At 50.3% G+C, this 16,693-nt stretch overlaps 1 protein-coding gene across 2 annotated transcripts in view; it reads right to left on the minus strand.

Moving 5' to 3' along the window:
• Positions 1-16,693, minus strand: part of ACAP3 (ArfGAP with coiled-coil, ankyrin repeat and PH domains 3) — a 159,696-nt gene that overhangs the window by 21,398 nt on the left and 121,605 nt on the right. For both annotated transcript variants that reach the window (XM_084651740.1, XM_084651741.1), the window contains exons 10-19: positions 12,481-12,593; positions 7,513-7,564; positions 6,136-6,236; positions 4,854-4,965; positions 3,926-4,134; positions 2,657-2,726; positions 2,436-2,530; positions 1,496-1,710; positions 809-913; positions 307-402 (exon numbers count right to left, since the gene is read on the minus strand). In XM_084651740.1, the coding sequence (XP_084507866.1) occupies positions 307-402; positions 809-913; positions 1,496-1,710; positions 2,436-2,530; positions 2,657-2,726; positions 3,926-4,134; positions 4,854-4,965; positions 6,136-6,236; positions 7,513-7,564; positions 12,481-12,593 (1,168 nt within the window). The remainder of the gene's footprint in view (positions 1-306; positions 403-808; positions 914-1,495; positions 1,711-2,435; positions 2,531-2,656; positions 2,727-3,925; positions 4,135-4,853; positions 4,966-6,135; positions 6,237-7,512; positions 7,565-12,480; positions 12,594-16,693) is intronic.

Here is a 16,693-nt window from a genome sequence, read left to right on the forward strand (position 1 = left end):
ATACTTGCTCTGGCATCTTTGGAGCCCGGACTCAGCAAAGCACTAAAGCATGTCTTTAACTGATTTCAGTGAGACGTAACATGTACTTTAAATTAAGTGTGTGCTTTGCTGAATCAGAGTCTAAAAAACTTCAGCTGTTTGCTTCACTAGAATGTCTACCTATCTCTCTCTGATCTTCCTAAGGTACCTATCACGGTGGTATCTGAGTTCCAATGATGTGATTGCAAAAAATACATCTAAGTTTTGGTTGGAACAAGTCATATCTTTGGGGCTCTTTTGCTGCTAGCTGCTATGGCGTCACCTTACCTCCGTCCAGGAGGAACGGCATACCGCTCCCACCGGGACCAATGCCACTCCAGGGGCCAGCTGCCAGCGGGTGCTGCATAGAGATGTGGCTGGCACCTAAGAGGAAGGTGGACGGAATGTGAGGGGAGTTAATCGTCACAAACACACAAAAAAAAAATGTTAGCAGTAAGACTTGCTAAAAAATAAAAAAAAGAAACAGCTGGTGAAATGCTCAGGTTGGGGGTAAAGAGCGCGAAAAAAATCCCATTCACCAAAATACAAACGCCTGGGATTGATTAGAAAGAGATTTTAAAAAACCAGTGGAATAAAAAGGGCAGTGGGTTGGGGTTTGTGCAAGTAACTCCCCATCACTCTCTTGAAACATTTCCCCCAGTGTGTGTGTGATTTGGTCACTTCTCCAGTGAGACAGATACCTTGCCGTTGGTCGGGTGCAATGCACATGCCCTAGAAGAGGTGGGAGGCAAAGATGTGCCCAGAGGAGAGCTGTGTTATTTGTACTTACTGCGTGGTCCTGAGCCAGTGCCGGTGTCAAAGTACGAGAAGAGGGAGTCCAGCTCGTCGGGGCAGAAGAGAGAGTCTCGCCGGAATTTCCTCTCCAGAGTGGCAGCTGTTTGCAAGGAGGGATTTTTAAATATGGAGGAGGAAAAAAGACAATCCCATGGTCGCATTTGTACAATCTGAGCCTGAACGTCAAGTGTGCTTCAGAAGTGTGCAAATCTATGCCGATAACAAATGGGGAGCAGGGACGAGGGGGTAAAATCACCACCATCCCATGACATTTTGGGCAGTTGGTAACCCTAGGACTGTATTCTGGGCCAGCTGAGTAAAAACAGTAAAGGAGGTTTGAACCGAATGAAAGAACAGAAAGCTGTGGTGTAAAGGAAGCAAAAGAAGGGGCCTGCTGGTCACCTCAGTGTAATGGTCCCACCCTCTACTACTAAGAAGGCTGGTTAGGAAGATACAGCTTGTTAGGAAATTCCATGGGTGACCTGTGCAAAGGACATGCTGGGGCAGCAGTATTAGGTCTTATAGCCTCTGCAGGCTGCAGCCACTAGGGGGAGACAGGAGCACAGACATGTTATCAGATCCAAAATACCTACATTGAGGACAGCGCTACACACATGCAAACACGCACAAAGGTGGCTGTAGCCCAGTATATAGGAAAGAAAGGAGGGGAACGGGTTTCCACCTGATGAGAGCGGGGCCGGCGATGCATTTCCTGCCTCATGCCGGTACTTCCTACGAGCCGTAGGTGCTTTTGTGGTGCTGTTGTGTCGCTGGCATTTCTTCACACTCCAACGCCGGGGTTTCCTCTCGTTCTCCGCCAGGGCCTCCCCAGTAGGCAACTTCTTGAGGAACTTCTTCTCCACATACTTGACCTTGATCCAGGCTTCCTTGTCTTGCCTGAGGGCAGTGCAGAAAAAGGCATTTACCGTGCCATACGGGGCTCATTTAAACCTACCAAGAGAGCCTGGCAACTGCAGGCTCGTCTCACACCCCGAACCCTGAAAGCGCATGGGGAGGGGCTGATCTCCCATGGCGCTGGGACAGTTCATGCCCCTTACGCTCAGGCCAGTGAAAAATGTATCAACAGGCTTGCTCCGTAGGGTGGGGCGCAGCAGGAATACTGCTAAGCTTGGGAGATCAGGGAAGAGCATCCTGGGCCTGGTTCCCCAGTGCCTTGGACCTTATGCAGCGGGAGTTAGTCGGATTTTACACCCACTTTGTAAGTGACTATGGGAGAGGCCAGGCCAGGAAGACCCAGGCGCTAAGAGTCAGGATACCGGGGTTCTGTTCCTAGCTCTGCCACTGGCTCACTCTGTGGCCTTGGGCATGTCACTAAAGGTGGAATCCTCCAACCAAGGGGACGAAAGTCAGGCTTCTAAACAAATGGCCTGGTTTTCAGAGACGCTGAGCAGCTGCAGCTCCCAGTGACTTGCAGGTCTAGGCTGTCATCAGCAGGCCATGCTATGTAGCTGGACAGGGTAGGGCGAAGCTGATCTCCCTTTCCATTTCCTACAACACTTCCATGCAGATATACTGACCCCCCTGCTGGCCTGCACCTCAATGACAGAGCTTGGGGGAGTCATCCCCAAACTGGACTGAGAGGTGGGTGGGCTTCGACTTACCTGGAGCTCCCCGCAGTGGGCTTCTTAAGTCCCAGCTCTTCGCACTGTGCCTCGTAAATCTGGTTCATGGTGCTGTTCCCCAGCTCGCACATTAGCTGCGATACACCAAGTGAGGAACAAAGCAATCAGGAGAGCAGCCGCCTTCCGCCTCCCCCTCAGCACCCCACCAGGGATTCCCACCCCACTTCCTCAGCCTGCTGGCACTGAAAATCAGCACTCACTTTCAGTAACTCTGGCTCCCAGGAATCCAGTGTGAGAGAGCGGACTTTGGAACAGTGAACGCCCAGACTCCTAGAGAACCAAAGGGGAGACAGAGACAGGTTATAGGCTGCAAAACAGACTCTATACAACAAAGCAGAACTGTGAGTGGCTCACAGGGTGAATGAGGGCAAACCCAGGTCTTATGGATGTAGCAAAAGGGATCGATTTAGAGAGGGAGAGAATTCCACACATACAGAACTGCCCCCTCTCCTGGCGGGGTTCCCACTGAATTCTTCAAACGAAAGAGGCACCCAGTTGAGTTGTTTGTCACTGAATTCTTTTTATTTTTATTCTCCTTACTTACAGTCCGTCCTAGGAAACCTGGAATGGAACTAGGTTTCCTTACTTGGCACTTGCATTCCACTACTGCAGGTGAGTGCTGGCTTGTTATTGTAGGGTTGTCTGTGAGAGCTGGATTGCACAGCACACACGTGGTTTGATATCACAGAGGATGCTAATGATAATACTAATAATAATCTGCACATATATAGCACCTTTCCCGCCACGGATCTCAAAAGCACCTTACAAAAGTGTGCAAGGATTATTCCCATGTTAGAAATGTAGACAGTAAGGCACAGACAGGGTAAGTGACTTCCCCAGGGTCACAGGGCAAGTCAGTAGCAGTTGGGAATAGAGTCTAGATCTCCTGACTCCCAGTTTTACCCACGAAGTTCTTCATAAATTCCAGGACAGGGTAGCTGGCAGTAGAGATCATAACAGCTTCTAGAACGGCTGAAGATTTTATTAGTTAGTTTCTGTAAAATGCTCTGTAGGTGAAATATGGTAACTATTTTTACCACAACCAAGAGATTACATTTACGTCTATGTGGTAGTAGGCCTTGTGCTGGATCCTCTACATATATCAATGCTCCATATGCTGTAGACATGCATCCGATGAAGTGAGCTGTAGCTCACGAAAGCTCATGCTCAAATAAATTGGTTAGTCTCTAAGGTGCCGCAAGTCCTCCTTTTCTTGTTGCAAATACAGACTAACGCGGCTGCTCCTCTGAAACCTGTAGAGTGAGTGTGTCACATACACACACCCTGTTCTGTCTCCCTCACTCTTTCTCTCTCCCTCCCTTACACACACACACTCAGGAGTGTTCTATGACCTTTGAACCTGACCGTACACACATGACAGACCAGCTCCCGCCAGACATCCCGCAGCGGCAGGCAGGCAAAGCACCCAGGCCCTCAGGCTGGGCGAGCAGCACACACACACACAGTACCTGTGGATCCCAGAGCACTCGATGCACAGCAGAATGCCCAGGTTGATACTGGCCCATCGGGGATCCGCCTGGCCGCAGTCACAGCACTGGTCATTGCCAGGGATGCTCTGGACCCTCTGCAGGATGCTCTCCCCCTTCATACTCCGCTCCCGAGAGTCAGTGGCAGAGTCGATGCTGCTGGTGGAAGGGGAGGCGGTTCGGTCCAGTCTCTGCAGAGAGAGAAGGGGAGTCACTGTGTGCTCTGCTGGAGGACAGATGGCGGGGAGTTACGTGTGTGCAGGCAGAGAGGCAGGCTGATGGGCTAGTTAGGATTTGCTCTGCCATTCCAGGGAGACACTATAGAATCATACTGGGAAGGACTGGGGAGGATGTGTGTGTGTGTGGGGGGGGTTAATGTGACTGTCACAGGTGAAAAATGTCAGCTAGACAAACCTGAGCTCATGCCAAGGGAGGGGAGGGTTGAGGATACCCCAGTCTGTTCACTCCCTTTGAATCGGAGTTTGGGGATGTGGATGAAGGGAAGCATGAATCTTTCACCTGTGCTAGTGACTTCTGTCACCAGACGGTGCTACACAACACACCCTTCTCTTCCCCCAAGTACTACACACCAAGGCTAGCAGCACACAAATGATGGCATGGTATGTACCAGACCGATGCCTTGTGCCTTGTGTTTGTCTCATCTTACCAGAGAGTGAACTCCCCTCAGTGTTCCCCAGGGGAGTATATCCTGGGGAAGGTGAGGGCTTCCGGACTGCCCTCCATCACATCCCCAACCACGCTTTGTAAGCTTGCCTTTCGTTTGCTAAACTACAGCTGCCTTTGGGCCGGCACTGTCATCGTTTGAACACCGGTACATGCTAGCAAGAGCCCATGCCCGGGAGTGGCGCTGCGACAGCTTGCGAGCGCCTGTCCCTGCCCCCGGACTCACTTCGATGTAGTAGCTGTCTGGGCTCTCTCTGTAAGCGGAGGCGATGCTGGCCTGAACCGCCTGGATCCAGGCTTGGCGCAGCTTCTCTGAGTCGGCCTGCAGCATGCAGCTCCTGGGTAGGTGAGAGGCATAAGAGACGCTGGTTGGCGTGAGAACAAGGGCTTGGGGTATGGGACGTGGGAAACCACAACACAGTGAAGTGCCTGAGTTTATGACCAGCCTCACAGCCTAGCTTCACCGAGGGGGACGACGGTATGGTTTGGAGATGCATGGTAAGGACATGAAGTTCCCAGGCATGGCTTGGGGCAAAATTTACCTCAGAGAAGCTCTCTCTCCTCACCCCACCCCAGTTCATTAAAGCAGCCCTGCTTTTGCCCCAACCATCCCCAGGTACATAGAGGGTGGGTGGAAAACAGGAATATGACAGTTCCTCTCCTCAGTGTGCGCCTCTGTTTCCCTCACACAGGCTGTCCATTGCCCACAGTGCTGCTCTCATTAGGTTTCAGAGTAAACAGCCAAATTAATCCCCCTTTCCAGCCCCGGAAGAGCAGTGAGGCTCGAGTGCTCCTCGCATCCCCATGCAGCCTGAGCAATGCCCCCACCTCCTGAAGCTCAGCCCACCCATTAAGGGGTGACAGCACCATGGCCTCCTGATAGGACACTCCCAGCTGCAGGGAAATGCATTATGGATGCCGCCAACCACACACACACACATCTCGGCGTCCCCTCACCACACACTTGGAACCCGCCCCTCACAAGTTCTCTCCCTCATCAGCCCACTACACCCTCCCCCACGCACCACGTGCTCCCTCTTCCTCCTCCTCCACCCACACAGAAAATCTCTCCTTTCCTCCCAACACACGCATACACACACGCACACTTCCCCGCACCCTTCCCCGGCATTCCCCCACTTACACACTCCTTCCCCTCACACAACTGCTCCCTCCACTCTGATGCTTATAATGCCATCAGCAGCCAGCTGCTTCTTGGGGAGCCTGCTGGTGACTCCGCACTTTGTGAGGAAAAGTGGCCAGGCAGGCCCAGACCCTTATAAATTCCCTTCATGCATTATTCAGCAGCTCTGGCAGCTCCCCACCCTGACAGGCTGTCTCCAAACACCGCTCAGCATCTGGTTGAAAAAAATCGCCAGCTGATAGGACTGCAACTCTGAGTGCAGGCCAGGAGGATGTCCCCAGGTCGGAATCTACTTGCTGGGTGTTTTACAACCCCGTACACAGTCACAGCATTGCATTCTGCAGCTTCCAAGAGCCGCAAAACTTACTTGCTAGGTGAGACGACCTCAAAGCAAAATCTTCTCTCTATGTCTTCGCAGGGCTTGACGGTACAGAGCCGCAGGTCTTCCACCACCACCGTGAGGACATCCTGAAAGAAGGAGAGTGGGTGACTTTACACTCCTCTCTGAATCCCTGTCCTATTCAGACCTGCCACAGATCTCTTCCCCTCCTCACCAATTCCCTTGTCCAGAGCGCTCTTTCGTCTGAGTGGACCTCAGAAGGCTCAGCGTTTTCGCTGACCCAGCCAACCTCTGCAAGTCTGGGCAGGCAAATCTCATGAAAATTCTCTCATGAAGTTTCTGGTGCTTCCAGCTGATGGCCAGGCTGGAAATACTTTGAGAACAGGCTATCTCCTGGTATTTTAAAGCACATCCCAAATCAGCAGGAACCCCAAAGAGCAGGGACCTGATAACTAACAGGAGCAACAAGCTTTTCAAAACTCAGATACAATTTGTCTTGAGTTGTGGACAAAGGGTCTTGTATGGGGGAGAGGAGGGAAATTGTGTGTGTGTGTGTATGTTGGTGGGGAAATCATTGTGTACCCAAGCCAGAGTGCCCATGCCTGGACCTCATTTCCTACCAAATCCAGGAGAACACAATCAACACGACTGGAGACTGATCTTCAGTAAGTGCCAGGCGACCACAGCCTATTACACTGATCAGTGTTGTCTCATTGTTTCCTGGTACTCCCCCCGTCTGTCTGCCTGAGTCCATTTCTTGCCTCCTGTCTTATATTGAGATTGCAAAATCTTTGGGACAAAGGCTGTCTTTGTGTTCTGTGTGTGTACAGTGCCTAGCACCATGGAGTGTGGTCCATCACTGGGACTCCAGGTGCTACAATTACACAAATTAATAACAATAATACCACAGCCTGGGAATTACCAACTCAGAGGGAAGCCCCACAGATTTTGCCATTGTGCTGGATTTCAGGGTACGACAGTGCTGTCTCCTGCCCCTTTTCCTCTCAGACAGACAAAAGAGTAACCAAGCCCACTTTCTGAGCCCTGCCGATTGAGCAGACTACCTCCTGACGGGAACGGAGATTGCCCCGTGGAGCACCCACAATCCAAACGTGGCATATCAAACCGGGGCAGGAACGGAGTTACTCAGCACATCACCTCTCTGTTACTCTGTTGGGCAACAAGACTGGGGTCATTATAAACACCAGCCGCTGTCCTTTGGTTGTCAGAGCAGCTTGGGTTCTGAGTCTAATATTATATGAGAGGAAATTTCAGACCGGGTTTGCTGTCAGCTCTTCATCGGATCCAATTCTTCTTTCCCCCATGGTGCTCAAGTCCCCAGAACAGCAGGACATCAGACAAGTTGGCTAATCTGCTAATGTCATCTGAAATATGCTCACTGACCTTTAGCTTCTTCTGGTAGACCAGCTGGCTGTTCTGTATGGAGAACCACCTCCTGAGGAGAGAGAGGAAAGAAAGACGCATCAGAGCAAGTGAACAGTGCCAAAGCTTGGGGGTGGGGGGAGATGCAACCTACTTTCCCCTGAAGAACAGGGCATCTCCTCTGCACTTACAACATGTGCCCCGGTTTTAGGGATTGTGGGAAAGACCAGTGTGGAAATAAGATTTATCTTCCTTCTGAGACTAAAGAAGTGCTTTGCAATGTTAATGGATTATTGTATTTGGCACTGAGACACTGGGGTGACAAGAGTCCTCGATACTTCTCCAGAAATATTGACATACAGACAGAAAGATGGGGAGGGATAACATCAGAGTTGTACACTTTGTTTCTTACGTAGGCCAGACCTCTTACCCCCCCACTTTGGAGTTTGGGGGGGAGGGAGAAGCCTGGCTGAGAGGAGTGGGGATGACAGGGCCGCCTTGGGGAGACGGCACAGGCCGAGGAGCGGAGGGGCGGAAAAAGGCTTCCAGCAGCCTGATTTTGACTAAAATCAGGAACACAGTGGGCCCATTTGGTGCTGCAGGCAGAGGATGCTCTGTGATGCCTAAACCCTAACCCCGAACTTTAACCCCTAGGCCTAAGATCACTGGCTTTCCCCTGTATCCACAGTAACTCTGCTCCCCAGCCACAGGCATCTGTGAGGTCACTGCCTCAACCACATATCCAGAGTGACTTTGCTTGCCCCACCCCTGTATCTAGAGCCTATCGAATCCTAACAGTTCGATTCGTGGAAATCCGGCCTTTCCGGTTTTCTGACTTTCACCAAAATCTGCAGGGGCATTGTGAGGCCCATCCCTCCATCCCCCACTCCACAACTTTCCTATAGCACGTATCACCATAGCATTGAAGAGCGCTTTACAGCTGGAGAAACTAAGGCACACACACACCCAAATTAAGTGCTTTGTCCAAGGCCACGAAGAGTCAGTGTCAGAGTTGGGATTATAACCCAGGTGTTATCACTTCATTCCTGTGATTTAGCCACAAAGATCCTCTTTTGTCCCGGGGGAGCTGAGGGAATTGACAGCAATCCATATTGTTACAGCCCATGGAGGCTGTGTGGAAATATCTGGACACACATCAGGGTGAGGGAAGAGCTCAAAGGCCTTGAATCTGGATGTTTTGGCTGCCATACTGCAGCTAGGCTATAGACAGCGGATTATTTAAAGCATCTACCACACGTTCAACATGCAAAGGAATTCGGTACCCTGGGAAAATGAGGCAAGAGAGGATTCTATTTTCAGCTCCTTGCTTGAGACATTGCTCAGAGATAAAAGGTGCCGATTGTAAACGATTTGCTGCGTCTGCCAGGAAACAGAGCCACACAGGAGACTTCAGGCCATTCTGCCTGCTCGAAAGCCCCTTTTGATCAGCTCCTGAGTGCGTTTGGAGCTGCAGCAGTTTGAGCTCCGCCTGGTGACAGCCGTTCTCTCCGGCAGTGGCAACGACATATTCTCAAGCGGCTTTGCTGTCACATGAAGCCAAGTGGAAAGCTCCCTTCCCAGCTGTTTGACCCTGGATGCTGCTCCTCACAGCTCTGTATCGCCTCCTGTTTGGTTTCTTAGCTGGGGCATTAGCATCCGGGAATGTGCTGGACTGTGGTGCTGGATCTCATTCTGACCTCAGGGGATCTTCTTCATCCAGTATCCTTCTGCGTATGTTTCCAACAGGGACTTCTTCCCAGGGCCCTTACAATCACCATGGCATCTTCCCACCCACGGTGAGGGGGATATGCATGGCTGTGAAAAGCTGGGCTGTGGGGGATACGGACAGCTGTGAATAGCTGAGCTGTGGGGGGATACGGACGGCTGTGCATAGCTGGGCCGTGGGGGGATACGGACGGCTGTGAATAGCTGGGCCGTAGGGGGATACGGACGGCTGTGTATAGCTGGGCCGTGGGGGGGATACGGACGGCTGTGAACAGCTGGGCCATAGGGGGATGCGGACGGCTGTGAACAGCTGGGCCATAGGGGGATACGGACGGCTGTGAACAGCTGGGCTGTGGGGGGGATACGGACGGCTGTGAACAGCTGGGCCGTGGGGGGATACGGACAGCTGTGAATAGCTGGCTGGTGGGGGGGATACGGAGGGCTGTGAATAGCTGGGCGGTAAGGGGGATAAGGATGGCTGTGAATAGCTGGGCGGTGGGGGGATACGGACGGCTGTGAATAGCTGGGCGGTAAGGGGGATACGGACGGCTGTGAATAGCTGGGCCGTGGGGGGATACGGACGGCTGTGAATAGCTGGGCGGTGGGCGGGATACGGACGGCTGTGTATAGCTGGGCGGTGGGGGGGATACGGACGGCTGTGTATAACTTGGTGGTGGGGGGGATACGGATGGCCGTGTATAGCTGGGCGGTGGGGGGGATATGGACGGCTGTGAATAGCTGGGCTGTGGGGGGGATACGGACGGCTGTGAATAGCTGGGGTGGGGGGGATACGGACGGCTGTGAATAGCTGGGCTGTGGGGGGGATATGGACGGCTGTGAATAGCTGGGCTGTGGGGGGGATACGGACGGCTGTGAATAGCTGGGGTGGGGGGGATACGGACGGCTGTGAATAGCTGGCCTGTGGGGGGGATACGGACGGCTGTGAATAGCTGGGCCGTGGGGGGGATACGGACAGCTGTGAATAGCTGGGGTGGGGGGGATATGGATGGCTGTGAATAGCTGGGCTGTGGGGGGGATATGGACGGCTGTGAATAGCTGGGGTGGGGGGGATACGGACGGCTGTGAATAGCTGGGCTGTGGGGGGGATATGGACGGCTGTGAATAGCTGGGCTGTGGGGGGGATACGGACGGCTGTGAATAGCTGGGGTGGGGGGGATACGGACGGCTGTGAATAGCTGGGCTGTGGGGGGGATATGGACGGCTGTGAATAGCTGGGCTGTGGGGGGGATACGGACGGCTGTGAATAGCTGGGGTGGGGGGGGATACGGACGGCTGTGAATAGCTGGCCTGTGGGGGGGATACGGACGGCTGTGAATAGCTGGGCCATGGGGGGGATACGGACAGCTGTGAATAGCTGGGGTGGGGGGGATATGGATGGCTGTGAATAGCTGGGCTGTGGGGGGGTATGTATAGCTGTGAATAGCTGCCTTGGGGGGCATGGGGTACCTTGCTCAGACCTCCCATGGATCGTCAGCAGGGGTGAGATGGGGACTCACTTACAAACATCCATCCCTGCCCCTAATGTAGATATCCTGCAATGTAGGAGCTCATCATTAATCTGACACAAACTGGAATGGTGTGGTGGCCTTTTTCATCAGGAAGCCTGGCTCTGCTGAGTGAAAGACTGAGAATCAAGGCAAAGCTCTGTATTGGAAATACTGCGGGGAAAACCGTAAATTGTTCATAAATACAGCTCAGAGGCGTGCCGAGTAGTTCACAGGTTAGCAAGCACCATATCCAAACCTCTGTAGCACTGGGCTGAAAATCTTACAAGAACAGCTGTTCTCTCCAGAATCTGGCACTTTGGCTTCTGGTGCCTCAGGAAACCTTGAAGTGCAGAGAATACACATGACTGCCATGCAAATGGCAAGCACAGGGACTAAGAACATCAGACAATCTTGGAATGGCAAGAAAGGCCCAGCTTGAGTTGGAGGTGAAGGTTTCGGGAGGGAGGGGTATACCCCAGCTTACCTGTCCCTAGGCATAAAACCAACAGTTTCTATACAAAAATACAGGGATGTTGTGAACTGCTTGTTTGTTTCAAAGGTGCACACTTCTACCTAGCTGCAGAAATTACCCTGAACTTGGACAGACAGGTGACCTCTATGATTGCACTGCCAGGTGAGAGGGGAAAACATGAGTGGGTCAAGGGAGCATAGATCTTATGTACTAATAACAGAATCCAGTGGTTTGACTTCTGCTCTCAGCTGCACCAGCGTAAATCAGGCCCGTTGACTATCACAAGGGTTACTAGACACACACAAATATTGATTGAGGAGAGAACCTGAAGCCCCCTTTGCTTGCAATTCACCTAAGTCCATGGGAGCTGGGGAGCCTCCAGAGCTGTGCAGGAGGCATTTATTCAACTGCATCCCCAATGAGCCATCATCTGAAATATTTGTAAGTGACTGAGAGAAGGGGCAGTGCCCAGAGGAGCCAGGTCACAGCTGCATAGCTGACATTTCCAGGCTCCCACCTCACCCACTCCCAGGGAGGTTGGATACTAGCAGCTCTTGAAAGCCAGGCTTGTCCTGCTGTGTTGGATGTTTCTCTTAAGGGTTACAAGTTTACAGCTTTCCTGGGGAAAGGCTCCAGCTGCTTTGTGTACTGTGCTCCCTGCATGAAGCTGGTGGTTGTCCTAAGATGGAAGGTTTTTGCTGTCACGTTTGCTGGCATTTACCAAGAGGCAGCAAACTGCAGACAGGCTGACTGCACTGGTTCACCCTTTAGGACTATACCCGATCTTAGCAAAGAAAGAACTAGGCTAATCCCAATGCATGTATGGTCTCCCACTGTACTATTTCCATGGTGAGCTTGGGCCCTGATGGACCAGACTGCAGGTAGCTGATAAAATAAAGAAGTAATAAAAAAGAAAGATTCAATGACTTTCAGTGGAAGAGCTGAATGGTCCCACAAACATTTTCAGAAGCCAGTTTGTGCTGCAGACACTCTTCACTATCTATAAAATATCCAGCTTCTTTTACTGAGCCTAAACCTTTCTCTTTAGAACATGCCAGCATCACAGGACCCTTCTTATATTAAGTGACTTCACAAGTTCAGCACACAAAGAGTTAAGTGATGCTGCACTGACAGACAACTCTGCATCAACCCAACATCACTTCTCTGTGTGGGCCTGGAGCTGACGAAGCCACTTAAGCAAAGGATAACACCTGCTGAGTTGTCGCAAAGGCAGATGCATTCAGAGCCCTCATCCAGTTATCAGTTGGGATTCACATTACTTACCGATTCCATGTTTTGAAAGCATTGCTTGCTCTCTTGAAGAGGTACCCTTCCATCACCACTCCGTTGGGGGCATCAACATTAAATTCCACCTTGGAATCATCGTAGGAGAAGTCCTGCAGGTCAAAACAGGTTGAGAAAACACATCAGGGGATGCTGGTGCTGTTCAGAGCCACAAGAACTAGGGCAAGAAGCAAAGTAAAAACACCCAGATAAATGGGAAACTGTGACCCCAAACAGCACATCAGTGTTAGGACCATGAGGATATCCAACTGGGAAACATGTGAACACCTGTAAGAAGGTTCTGTAGCTGCAGGGGTTATTTAAAGCAGCCTTTCCCTCAAGGGAGGCCTATGCTCCAATCCTTGATTAGGTTGCAAGAGAAAATAAGTTTGCTGGTGTCAGCCCTGGTTTTTAGTGGAGGCTAGTTTGCATCTTGAGAGTACTTCTTCTCTCAGACGTAATCCTCATGATGGCTAGACTCTGGTCCAGAGGTTTAAGACACAGAGGGTGCGGTCAGGACTTGGCAGAGCAGAGTGGCGTTCCAGGACTGGCATAGCTGAGGTGATACACATCAGGCTGGAGGAATACTGGCAGATCCAGGGCAGGTAATAGGACCATAACTGCAGAAAGTGCTGGAGCTCAGGAGTGAGGTGGGGGCTGGGTTAAGAATTAACATTGGAATAGCTGAGGGGGTGCAGGACAGAAAATGTCGAGGCAGATCTCTGCCCATGAGAAGCTTGTTCTATCTGAACATAACATAAGAATGGCCCTACTGGGTCAGACGAAAGGTCCGTCTAGCCCAGTATCCTGTCTTCTGACTGTGGCCAGTGCCAGGTGCCGCAGAGGGAATGAACAGAGCAGGTAATCATCAAGTGATCCATCCCCTGTCGCTCATTCCCAGCTTTTGGCAAACAGAGGCTAGGGACACCATCCCTGCCCATCCTGGCTAATAGCCATTGATGGACCGATCCTCCATGAATTTATCTAGGTTTTTTTTAACCCTGTTATGGTTATCTGGTTGCATTTAGTGCTCCCTGTCTCTCACTGTCATGGCTATTCACATTCCTCTCCACAATTTTGGGTTTGTCTTATTGCCTGAGAAAGTGTTCACGAATTCAGTTAGTTCGGGCATTTCCCACCCTAATGATTGTTCCCCACAGTGCCAAATTACTCCAGTTTCCTGGCTTAGGGTTTTCTCAGTCCGTTTAGGCAAAATAAGACCTTTTTGAAGATAGTTTTAAGTAATTTTTTTTTTTATAAAAAGGTCACCCACAAACCACTGCCTCCTGCTGGGCATATTTTCACACAACACCCCTGAAACAACGATGCCTGCAGAATCTTCTATCTCACATTACTGCAATAACTGGGAGCCATTAATTATTCTCACTCCAGTATCCTTAGCTGTTTCTGTTGTTAGGTGTTAGTAATGTGCACGCACTGATCCTCCTCCAGTGAAAGCTGGGGCTACACTAGCAGCTAGGAAGAGAAAGTGCGGGTGGCTTGGTATCTTGATGGTTGAAAATGTCCAACCTCAAGTGTAATCTGCAATTGGCAGCGAACAGACAGTAAAGTGTTGTTCCGTGGTTATGTTATTCTGTGTAACTGGTAATTGCCCTGGATGAGCCCAGGATCAGAGCAAACATGAGCTCGTTTACCATGTAGCTGGAAACAGGGGCAATGGATGGTGTTTCCAGGAGGGAAGAAGGAAATCACCAATCCCATTTCCAGTTAATGCATTCCACACACCAGCCCCGAGGTTTACTTATTCATCTGGCAAACAGACTGCCAGTCACATCTTCACCTATCTATCACCCTGATAGCTGACTTCCTGAGCTTGGCATTGCTGTGCCAGACAGATTCCATGGATTGTGGTAGCATGTGAGCAAGGCAAAGGGTTCCAGTAACTGGTCCCAGAAAATCCTCATGGAATTCTGCTGCCAGCGGAGGGCAGTGTCTCCTGCCTGATGGAAACCAGGTCATGGAGCCTGAATTACTTTCCACCCTAATCTGCTATACTAGGAAGCCAGTTCTTTCCGCTAGCTGCCTTCACCATTATATAGTACTCTGCATCCAGCTTCTGCTGGTATCACATGATCCCGAGAAAGGTACAACACAATCCAATGGCTGGAAGTTAAAGCTAGACAAATTCAGACTAGGCATAAGGCATACATTTTTAATGGTGAGAGTAATTAACCACTGGAACAATTTGCCAAGGGCCACGGTGGATTCTCCATCACTGGCTATTTTTAAATCAAGATGGGATTTTTTTTGAAAAGCTCTGCTCTAGCAATTATTTTGGGGAAGTTCTCTGGCCTGTGCTCTCCAGCAGGTCAGACGAGATGATCACAACGGTCCCGTCTAGTCTTGGGATCTGTGAATTTATGCTCTTGAGCATAAATATTTCTCTCCACTGTGCTAGATTCAGAGGCCCAGCCACACCACAGCGAAAAGCAGCATCATTAACTTAAGTGCCTTTACCAGCTCAGCGCATGGAGACTCTAGTGATGCTGCATTGCTAGGCAACACGCACTTCAGTCTCATTAGGATGAGTTATTTCCGTGTTCGGAGATGCCAGCTTGCCAGGGAGATATCAGAATAATAAGAATAATACTGGTAGAGAAGGAGGAGATATAATGGGAGAAGACTGAGTCATTGCTTGAAAAGACAGTGTGACGCCCAATTAGCCAGGAGAGGCTATGCTGTAAGGCTCCCACTTAAAGGGGGTCCACTCGGCCCCAAATTTACTTGCCATAAAGGGGGGTGAAGCCCACGTGGTCTCCTTTGTGGATGCTTTTTATGTAGCATTACAAAAAAAGATAGAAGGGATTCTGATCTCACTTCAATCCACAGCCAAATCTATTGGCTTCAGTGGAATTACTGCGGAAAGACACTTGTGTAAATGAGGTCAGAATCTGGCCTGTTTGTTTTAGTGTAAACACTGTGAGCCAGAAGACGATGTCTTCTTTCAAAAATGAGTGACAAGGCTAGGGCATGAGATTTCCAGTGGTCAACATTTGCCAGCTGATACCATACAGCTACGACAGGTATTTTCTGTGTTAGTTAAAGGGAGTTCTGGGGGATCTCAGGTTCCACACAGTGGAAACTAATGATAAATACGCTTTAAATCTGATGACTGTGTCGTACCTGACTTTCGGGAAGAGGTATAATTTGGGATCTAAATATGTTAATCAGGCTTCTTCAGCTGTCCCAAAACAAAAACACATTGTAATAGCAAGGAGAGAATTTTGCTGACGAATGCAAGAAGGACAGATGGGCCATAGGCATCACTGGGGTAAATCCACTAAATATCAGTGGAGTGACATCAGGTGGGAATTCAGCCCTGCATGTTTGTATTTTATTACACTTTTTCCAATTTTGATTGGCTAAAGGTGGTTCATGTGATTCCCCTTCCTCCCATTATAATTTCACAGGATTGTCTGGAAAAAAAGTCAAGTGACAAGTGACCTGCTTCGAGGCTTCAAGGACAAAACGGGCAACTGCACCTGGAGAATTTCCTGGCCTTTCAAAAACCTCTGTTTGGCCCATCTCATCTTTAAAAGAGAGAGTATAGATAGATAGATAGATATATAGTGCCTAGCACAATGGGGTTCTGGTCCATGACAGGGGTCCCTAGGTGCTGCTGCAGCACAAATAAATACTATTTCTATATACATACCCAACCTACATATATTACTAATAGGAAATTGAGGTCCACCGTGATGGGTGTTGGAAGCTAGCTCCTCCAAAAAGCACACAGCTGGAAAAAATGACATTTGGGTGCATTACTTGAACAACACTTTCTCTTTTCTAATCTACCACCCCTCCTTGTTTGCGGGGGGGAGTCAGAAAAAGCCCCTGGACCAAACTGTGGTCTCAGTTACACCGGTGTAATTACCAAGTAACTCCTTTGACGTCAAAAGAATTATGTTCGGGTAACAGAGAGCAAAATCTGGGCCCTAGAGCTCTAAGCTGGATTTGTGAAGTAGGTCCAAGTATAGGAAGAGATTCGAGGGATCAAGGTCCTGTGTGTGTCTTATCCTTGGGAACGTACCCATGTGGATACTCAGAGGGGGAATGCGTTTCGTTCAGCCCCACTACACTAGAGGGAGGTTGTTGGGGCCATTACTAGAGAATACTGGAGTATCTAAAAACAAATCAAATCAGAAAAAGGGGAGAAAAGGGAAAAATCCAGTTTCTGCCCTCCCCCCATAGA

The sequence above is a fragment of the Lepidochelys olivacea genome (genome assembly GCF_965140295.1).
Source record: "Lepidochelys olivacea isolate rLepOli2 genome assembly, chromosome: 18".
In the NCBI taxonomy this organism is placed as follows: Eukaryota; Metazoa; Chordata; order Testudines; family Cheloniidae; genus Lepidochelys; species Lepidochelys olivacea.